We start from the raw sequence: 10,538 nt of genomic DNA, 5'->3' as shown, positions 1-10,538 counted from the left end.
CTTTGCAGCAACTAGAACGGCCGCAGCCTTTGCAGCAACTAGAACGGCCGCAGCCTTTGCAGCAACTAGAACGGCCGCAGCCTATGCAGCAACTAGAACGGCCTCAGACTTTGCAGCAACTAGAACGGCCGCATCCTTTGCAGCAACTAGAACGGCCGCATCCTTTGCAGCAACTAGAACGGCTGCATCCTTTGCAACAACTAGAACGCCCGCAGCCTTTGCAGCAACTAGAACGCCCAGAGCCTTTGCAGCAACTAGAACGCCCAGAGCCTTTGCAGCAACTAGAACGCCCAGAGCCTTTGCAGCAACTAGAACGCCCGCAGCCTTTGCAGCAACTAGAACGCCCGCAGCCTTTGCGGCAACTAGAACGCCCGCAGCCTTTGCGGCAACTAGAACGCCCGCAGCCTTTGCGGCAACTAGAACGCCCACAGCCTTTGCGGCAACAAGAACGGCCGCAGCCTTTGCGGCAACAAGAACGACTGCAGCTTTCACAACTGCAAGAAGTCCCAGCCTCCACACCGACTCCACCTTCTTGTCCGAATACCACCAGTGGTCAGTCCCAGCCATTAGGTCCTGAAAAAGAGAGTGGAGCAAATGCAAATCTTGCGTCTAAGAGCTTAAACAGAGTTGTAGAGTCTGGATGGAAGGAAGGGACACCGTCGGTGAATGAGGAACATCTTTCTCAAACTTCAGGTGGAGCCGAAATCCAACATGACAATAGAGGGACATCACCAACTGGACACGCAGCGCCAACTTCAGCTGAGAGGAGCCCAGCATTAGCTACAAACTCAGAGGAAGCATTTGATGATGCATTTTTAGATGCAAATTATGAAGACATCTTGAATGAAATTGATGACAACACCTTTGCACTCTCCAGTATGAGTCCTGAACAATCATTAAATATGAGCTTTGATGATTTAAATGAAACATCAACCAGCATTACAGAACAGACACAGTTGGGGAAAGATCATGTTGGAAGCTCAGTGTTGATAGGCAGCACTGACCTAACACAAAACAGTAATACTGAGTTCACAACACCAGCTTCAAGCAATGGGGCCACACCAACAAGGATGTGTACAGGTTACAATAACAGCTCAACACCGGGAAGAAACTGTGAACTAGAAGCAAGTAAGATTCAAGATGAAAGTCACATTTTAACTCCAAGTGTTGAGCCAAGTCAACCTGAGGTGAATCAAGGTTGGAGGCCAGAGGCTTCCGTCTTGACTGTGCTAACACCAGTTGATGAATATCAAAATGAGACACGAGCCACAACTGAGATGGCAGAAGATCAAGGCAGTCGAGCGTTTAGTACAAGCAACCAAGATAAGAGCACATTAACCAAATCTGCTGAGCTGACACCAAGCGAGGAAATTCGAGAAGGAGGAGTAACATCAATGGAAAATGTTGATCAAACATCTCAGAATGAAAACTGTGATAAGAGTGCACCGTCAGCCAAAAGTACAGAGCAAACATCAAGCCAAGGTGGTATCAAAGAGGCTGTGACATCGACTGATAGAACAGAACACACCTCAAAGAAAAATCATAAACCAGAGAGGACACCTTTGCATGGAGGTACACATCCACCATCAAAAACAAAGTCAAAAGATGGGAGAACACTGACTTCAACAAGATCGCTCAAGAAACCCAGACAAGAAGGCGCAAGATCAACTACAGATACAACTCTCAGCGAGAAGACTGCCGCCAATCAACACACAGATTATAACATAAAACCTCAAGAGGAGGAAGAAACTTCCAACCTAATTTCAAAGTCTGCACAAAATGATGAACATGGCGGCAACAAAGCGTCTTCTACTGGAAATATTGAGATAACACAGAGTGACCACAGTCAGGAAACAGAGATAGTGCCAAGTAAAACATCAAGGGATAGGAAAAAGGTAGCCCCACATTTTAAATCCAAAGATAAATCAAGAAATCAAAACAAAGAAGCAACTAATGTTGGAAAATCTCACCATGAAGATGCACAAAGCATGGAAGCAACATCGACCAAGAGGCTAAGAGATGGTCAGGGTTCTGAGTCGCCGCAAAAAAGGATGAATAGAGACAAAGGTTCCACATCAACTAGAAGCAAAGAAGTCAAAAAGTATGACACACGCAGCAAAGAAAGCACAACATCAAATCAAGATCCCGACCCACCTCTGTCCAATACCGACGACAGCGAATCAAGCGAAGCAGAGGAGAAGGTGGAAAACCCCTACAAGTGCGACAGATGTGGCAAAGTTATGTCCAACTTCAAGAACTACAAATTCCACATGAAGACTCACACAGTCGCAAAGACTTACAAATGTGACACTTGTGGAAAAATGTTTAGAGAGAGCTGGGACCTGAACAAGCATTTGGTCATCCACTCCGCTGAGAAGCCTTACAAATGTGACGTCTGCGGAAACGGTTTCAACCGCCGCTACAACCTGGACCTGCACCTCCGGGTCCACACGGGGGAAAAGCCGTACATTTGCAACACGTGCGGAAAGACATTCAGCTCGTGTGTCAATATGAAGAAGCACATGAGGATTCACACGGGCGAGAAGCCCTACACGTGCAAAGAGTGTGGCAAAGAGTTCGCCGACTCTTCCGCCTTCAAAAACCACCTGCGGGTGCACACGGGGGAGAAGCCCTTCAAGTGTTCCTACTGCAAGAAGAAGTTCGCCACCAGGACGACTTTGAAGAGACATATCAGGACGCACACGGGCGAGAAACCGTACGAGTGCACGGTTTGCGGTCGAAACTTCGGCCACAGAACCGACCTGAAGGGCCACATGAGGATGCACACAGGCGAGAAGCCTTATAAATGTACTACTTGTGGAGAGGACTTCTCCACCTGGTCAAAACTGAACAAACACAAGCGGATCCACTCAGGTGAAGCACAAGACTCCACTGAATAACATGTTAAATGTATTGTAAGGTATCTAAAGAGCAAGTGAGGAAACTTGAGATAAGTCACTAGATGTCAAGAGGCTATAGCTTAGTTTTGAATTAAATTTATTCAACATTTCAGGTATAACATAAATTTTCTGCACACTCTGGAAAAAAACTGTCTAAACCTTGTTTCCATCTTCCTCCTTTCTTTTCCTTTCGGTATTTTTTCTTTTTTTTGTTCCTCTATTGTTTGCTTTTCATTTCCTTCTTGCCTTCCTTCCTTAATTCCTTTATTCTATGTCTGTCATTCATTCTATCCTTAATTTATTTGCTTCCTTTATTGTTTGAACTTTTCTTTCATGTGTTTTTCCTTCCTTTCATGAATGTTTACTTTGTTTTGTGTGCCTCTTATTTTTCTCCCTTCCTTTCCTCCCATCTTCCTCTCTTGTTCTACTCCTTATTTTCTTCATTTCTTACTATTTCCTATGTTTCCAGGCTCCATATTTAAACATTTAAAGCCTGCTGCCTGCCTGTAGAAAAATCTGCTGTTTGTTCATAATGAACTTGAATTTTAAATGTTGAAATTAACATAAGATTTTGAGAATTCTGAGAATTTAAGTTTAGAAATTTGTAAATTTTTACATGGAAAATGTTTAGAAATCCTGTAAAAATTGCAAACATCATCAGCTATGGTTTTTCTGAAAAATGTCACAGAATTCTTTGCCGCTGAAAACGCTTTTAGCTGAAAATGACAACAAAATGGAAGAAAAAAAGATTGTAATGGGTTGTTATTATCTCAGGTGCTGGTGTAATAATGGTTGTAATTTTTTTAAAAGATGTTTCCTTTAATTTTTGCCAGCTTGCTAAGGACTTAAGAACTATTCTACCGAGGCATGGACCATTATAATATTCTGACAGCAAAATAACGTATGATTAATGATTAAAGATGCTGAGGTAATAGGTATTTCTTAAGACATAAATTCAAATTCAAATATACTTCATTAATCCCAAAGGGAAATTAAATGTTGTTGTATGTCATTAGTTCAGATTGACTTGATGGTATAAGGACCTATACGCACAAGGTTCAAATAAAAATGCACATCATCATTTTGCATTTAAGGAACGTTTATTCCTTTTGCTGCGTAAATACTTTAACATATTGAGGTACATTAATTATCACATTTTAAATCCTAATTCCTGACTGCTCGCTCAAGAGAACATTATCATTTTTTTTTGCTGTTCTGCTCTTTTTATGGTAGAGCAACTAGATGTTCGTTAGTCAGATTACCTACTCTGGTACCTAGCATGAAGTCTGCTGCTTGACTGATTATCACCTTACTAATAGCGCAAGTTTCCACACCATGAATATGTTTCTCATGACTTGATATATTTCCAAACAGCCATATTTGTCTTTCATGTAAGTGATGGGAAGTTAGCATCAGCCCGCTGACACGTTCATAGAGTTGCATTATTCCATGCTCCATACAGCCTCTGGCACGCTCTCTATGACAGAACATGTTAATAATGTTTTGTTTTTTTAATATCTTAATTCTTTAAACTTTGGCATACTTTGATTGAAGCGACCAGGCCCATGCCTTATGCCTGGCTTTCCTCTGCACTCCTGGTGAGATCATGACATCAGTGGTTTTTCTTTTTGTTTTATTTAAAAAAACAACAACTTTAATAACGGTTCAGGGTTTCATTCTATCCCTGCTGACGTTGTGCACTTCGTTGTTAAAATCCAACCAGGAAAGTGAAAATGTGTTTTGTCATCCCAAAGGATTTTAATTTTGTGTGCTGCCTTTACTTGATTGTTGTTTTCTTTGCTGGTTTTTACGCATACCGTTTTATTTTTTAATAGCAGTTAAGATACAGCTTCATCACTGGCTGGTGACATGTTGCTATCTCAAAACCAATTCAGTTTCAATCATGTGACCATATTAAGCAATGAATTTTTTTTTTGTTTAACTTTCTTGTGTGTGACTTACCAAAGATCTCAGCTCTCTCTTTGTCATTTATTGTTGTGTGGAAAAGAATGTTTGAATAAACAACTGGAAACTAAGACACTTAATACAAGAGAAACAGTTTTGAAAATTGTAGCAGTCAGTTTTATTTTGTGTGCTTTTGAATTCCTGTGTGATATGTAAGAATACACAGAAATTATTGTCTTAGAAAGCTGTCTATTTTCAGATGTTGCTTTATTCAAGTTAGAATATTAAAATATTTTTGATAATCTATTTTCTAATTATTTTTTTGTAAACAAACAGTTCTTTAATCCTGCCCTGTATGCTCCAGTGTGGCTTTGTGTGAAAGCAACCTAAGTTCTCATGATATTATAAATTAATACCACTACTTATCCAGCAACATGATCAAACTTTAACGACCTGCTCTTTGTGGTTAGCTCTTTCTGTAGCAGCATTATTTATTTCTTTATATAGCCAAAATAGATCAAATGTTTTAACGAGGTGCATAATGCTAAGATCTGAGTTAACACACAAAGTGTTAACATCTTGGTACATTCGGTAATATATCCTTTTATGACTTTTTTGTACTGAGTCTGAAACGACCTTCATCATGCGGTCATTTTTTTCACACCTTTGGTAGAGTGAAAAAAAAAGAAATTAGTCAGTGTTCTTTTTTTAATGTGTTGTTGAAGTTTGAGGAAGTTGAGAGAAAAGCTAGCATATCACATATCAGTACAGGAAGTTGAGAGCAAACTGGGTGACTGTTGTCACAGATAACATCAGATGTGGTTTAAGACCCTAACTTTAAAAAAAAAAAAAAAAGTATATATATATATATATATATATATATATATCAACTTACTCTCACTTTATCAAGATAATCCTAACAATTTTTTGCTTGCATTATATGTAAGCATTNGATAATCCTAACAATTTTTTGCTTGCATTATATGTAAGCATTCAATTGAATATAAATAAAGGTATTTATCTTTAAATGAGTTCTAATGTAATAAGAAAAAAAAAAAAAAGTATATATATATATATATATATATATATATATATCAACTTACTCTCACTTTATCAAGATAATCCTAACAATTTTTTGCTTGCATTATATGTAAGCATTCAATTGAATATAAATAAAGGTATTTATCTTTAAATGAGTTCTAATGTAATAAGTAAAATTAAATTAATTAAATATTTGATAAAATAATAGAGTGCAACAAAGCACACATCTGGAAACAGATATGCTCATTAAATGTGCTGCTCTCTGCAACACTTTTTTTAAGCAGAAGCCAACTGTAGAGCAGGATGCATCAGTCATGGACCCCTTCTGCCCTCGTGTGGTTCAATATTAATTTGCACCTTTTCTTTTTTGTACAATTAAAAAAAAAAAAAAGTACATTTGTTAGCAAGAGCAAACTTGATTTTGACAGTAAACAGCCTCTGAGAATCTGATTAAACCAATAGAGGCAAGTTGAAACCTCTAAAAAAGTTAAACACGAGTTGCTGGGGTGTTCTATTAAGTAAAAAAAAAAAACTATTAATCCAAAAGCAAAATTAAATGTTGCTATGATGTATTTCACCTAGGCTTCCGTAAACATTTGATAGCACTGGGCAGGAAGGATCTCCTGTAGCAGTCAGTATTACAACATATGTGAAGATGCCTCTGATTGAAACTGCTCTTGTATGGCATTCTCAAAAAGAGAATACTCAAGATTGTCAATGATTATCTAAATTTTATAAAAAATCCTTTGCACAATCATCACCATATGCTCCAGAACAGAATCAATCTTCTTTCTCAACTTGTTGAATCTTCCTAAGTGACTTCCTGTGATGCAGCCTTAAGATCTTGACAAACACTGAAGGATTGAAGCTAAGTACGTCCTCATATTCCAGTCTGCCCCTTCATCACTGTTGCGTCTCCAGTCCAGTCTGTTGTCCAGGTAAACACTCTCCTTGCTTTCTCTCATGGTGAAAATAATGCTGGACAAAATGCTGCTCCTCTTCAAATCAATCTCATATGATTTGTTACTATGAAAGATATTTTACTTTTTTTTTATGCTAAAGGTTACTTGCAGCCATAGCGTAGGAAGCGGGGGGGATGGGGGGGACATGCCCCCCCCCCCAATATTGAAGAGAGTCACATTCGTCCCCCCCAATAATTTCACCTCAGTTGCGAAGAATTTAAAAATCTTCCACTCGCATGCTTTTATTTTGAAGGCCCACAACAGCACCTTAGCAGAGCGCTTCCTTCAATTAAATATGTATGAACTGTTTTTAATTTTTAAATAAGCTAAATTATTTTATTATGAGAGGAGCAGATCAGGCATAGGAGAGCCAGGTGGAGTTTCAGAGTGTGAAGATATAAAAATTAATTAAATTAATTCCGGCTTCACAGCGCGGCTGTGAAGTTTTGCTTCCTGCTCCGGAAAAAAGCGGTTGATCATCAATTGACATTTCACCATTTTTAAAGCGGGTGAACCATGAGTAAACTTGAGCTTGACACATAGCGTCATCCTTGTAAGCGGTCTTTAACATTTGAACGGTTTCCGATGCTTTTTTCCAGAGCAGGAAGCAAAGCTTCAGCTGCGCGCTGCTCATAGAACTTCTCCATGAAGAAAAACGACGGCTAAACATGGTTAATGAATAAACAAAATAGCTAAAAAGCTTATTTTAGGAAAAAGCCTACTTTTAATGTGGGCAATAGTTACATTAGAAATGTTTGTGCTCTGGTTTATAAAACATAAGCAGTATTTTGAAAGAGCGTATCAGCTTAGATACAAGAAAATTTATCGTTGGTACATTTTGCAAAAGTGAAAATCAGATGTTTACTTTGTGGAACTTGGTTACCAGAAAACGCGATCATCTCTAAGCAACAGATTAACAGCATAGCAACAAAAATTCTTATTGATAAAAAAATATAATGTTTCTCCCGCTCTTTTGAAATAGGCTACCACTTATTTTACACTAACAAGAATTGTGCAGTTGGTGAATTTTGCAGAATAGTTTTTTTTGTTGTTGTAATTGTTCATAAATGTATTTAACACATTCAACACAAAAGTAAAAATCTCGATTTAGACTTCGTGGCAGTTCGTTACCAGAAAAATACCCCGCTTATCTCTTAAAACCAAATTAACAAGTTACATAGTTTATAAAACATAAACTCTTTTGAAATAATGCTTACCTGATTAGATATAAGACATTTACAGTTGGCAAATTTTGCAAAAGTAAAAATCTGAAGTTAACTTCGTGGCACTTGGTTACCAGTAAACATACTCATCTCTTAGCAACAAAAATGGTTATTGTYCAAAAAACATAAAATTTGTTCTGCTCTTTTGAATTGGAGTGGAGCGGCAAAGTGAGAAGGATGGAAAAAAAAAGAGAGCAAGGAAAAGCCAAAAACTGGACACATTTTGTTCGTTGTCTTGGAGATGAAGCGGAGTTTTTTGTTGGCAGCGATTCAGACCCGCCAAAACTGCCAGCCCAGCCAGGGAGCCAGGATAGTTACAGGTATAGCAACTCTAATGTTAATCACAATGTCTGAGTTAACTGATTATAAACTGTACCAGCCCCAAGGTTTATAGTTGAGGTCCTGGGAGAGCGGCGCGCGTGATCCGCACCGAGTTGCAAAGATCCAGAGATGCACGAGGCGCTGCGACACGCTGAGCATGCGGCGGCGTGCCGCATTATGGGGCCTCAGATCAGAATTGAAAGAGCAATTTGATCACTCAATGAAAAATGCATTCATCAGCTAGAAAATGTGCATCTCTTTTCCCTCCATCGTTTGTGTCGCTGGTGTTACATATGAAACCTATCTCCCCAAGGAAAAAGAAGAAAGCAACAAAATGTGTTTTCTAAAAATATTCACAAATACTTAACTTGGATACTGATTATTGGATTATAAATAGTAACACGTTAGATTACGCGTTACAATGGGTCAGATTAGAGTAACATGTTGATGACACCATTGTTTGACATTTTTGCTCAAGGTATTTACGGATCTTTCAAGTTTCCGATATGTGTCCCCCCCCCAATGATAAACTTGTTCCTACGCCCTTGCTTGCAGCGAGAAACTAGCGTTAGAATCTAACAACGTATGAATTTAGCCATTAGAGGGCGCTCCGCGTCGTATGCAACGGCGGTTGACGCTCTGGCTGGCGGGCTGAAAAAGTCCGCCATTGCTAAGAAAACGGCTTACAGCAGATATTAGGAGCAGTTACCAAAACCGCTGTGCTTTCTGTTCACAGGTAAGCTGAGTCATAAATAATATATATAGATTATAACGCTAGTAGCCTCTGATAAGTTCCGTCTGGCTGAAAAAAGGTGCTTCAACAGAACTGAACTGCCCAGCCGAATGTGAAGCTGGAGTTAGCACCAGGCTAAAGTAATGATGCTAATGACTCGCGCTTGTGTTGGCTCGGTTGGTCGGCTGTAATAGGGCCGCAAAATATTTTCTAAATGTATGTATTTTATTTGAGTTCAGTTAATGAACGTTATGTTTGGGTAGATGTACAGTGACGTCAGTAGTGATTATGTCTGTTTACTGTTGTGCCGCTCTTTGATGGACCTTACCAAGCTCCGCCCAGAAACGCCCCTCGAAAGTCCCACGTGACTTCATGTCACATTAACCTCCTCGCAGAGCTTAGGTTCTATGGGATTTTTCGTTTCAACTGACTCTGCAGAGTATTTCTGAGTTGATTAGTTTAGCATTTCTGCCGGATTTTCACAAAATATCAGCCACGACAATGGACAAGGGAACCAACAAGTTCATGTCATCTTTTTTGGACATCAAGATGTTTTATCCACGCGATGCCTCTAACATTGTGCGAGTTGCAGCTAAATGCTACCAGTCGATGAGGAAAACAGCAGATCYTCAGACCCTCAGCATAAATATAGCTGTGGACAAGATCACTGATGCCTATTGTTCTTGCAAGGCTGGGTAAGTCGGRCATTCATGGTTTTGAGGGTTCGAATGTGCCTACGCCTGATACACGGTACTCGGTGCTAGCGTGGCTAACACGATTACAGTTTAGTAAAAAGCCTTTTCAGGTGAAATAAAATCTTTAATGTATGTCAGATATGGTACACATTGCATATTGATCTGTTCAGCTAACGTAAGGCTGCAACAGACAGGCTTCAGGATGTAGAAGTTGTATCGATACTGCCATTATGCTGTACTTGGCTAAAATGTTTTCATAATGGATGTGTTGACTTTATTTTTTTCATTCACTAAACACAAAGAAAGCAAAGCAATAATACTTACGCCAGCAGACACTTTGTTCTTATTGATCCTATGACGGTTGAGCTGCAAATGCGGTCGTGCACAAGCGTTAATCCAAGCAAGGCTTTCCGTTTCAGATTTTGGAAATCTGTGAATTTTATTCACAGATTTTCACAAACACGATCAGGATACCTGACATCGCCTGTACAGATACCCCACTGATGGAAAACCATTTTTTTTCCGAGTCCTGACGCAAAAACTTTCTGTCGGTCTGGTAGTCCACAATGTATATAGACCTCACCACAGGGTCCGCCTTTCATTGGCTAATGCCCATTTTACGTCACAGCGCAGCTATCACGTGGGTTACCGGCTCACAAACTCATGCTAATATACATTGTGGGTGGCTTCTGAAGCTGCTGCCCCCGCGACCCGACCCCGGATAGGCGGAAGAGGATGGATGGATGGATGGATGGATG

The 10,538-nt window shown here is 39.5% G+C and overlaps 1 protein-coding gene across 1 annotated transcript; it reads left to right on the top strand.

Annotated features, from left to right (window-relative positions):
- The first annotated feature begins 451 nt into the window (after window positions 1–451).
- LOC103461165 (zinc finger protein 239-like) lies at window positions 452–5,109 on the top strand. Its single transcript, XM_008403495.2, has one exon. The coding sequence runs from the start codon at window positions 879–881 to the stop codon at window positions 2,898–2,900; it is 2,022 nt and encodes a 673-aa protein (XP_008401717.2). The 5' UTR covers window positions 452–878; the 3' UTR covers window positions 2,901–5,109.
- The last annotated feature ends 5,429 nt before the right edge of the window (window positions 5,110–10,538 follow it).

This window comes from Poecilia reticulata, unplaced genomic scaffold (assembly GCF_000633615.1).
Source record: "Poecilia reticulata strain Guanapo unplaced genomic scaffold, Guppy_female_1.0+MT scaffold_696, whole genome shotgun sequence".
Taxonomy (NCBI): Eukaryota; Metazoa; Chordata; class Actinopteri; order Cyprinodontiformes; family Poeciliidae; genus Poecilia; species Poecilia reticulata.
The sequence above is the reverse complement of the archived record's forward strand: the minus strand, read 5'-3'. Positions and strand labels throughout refer to the sequence as shown.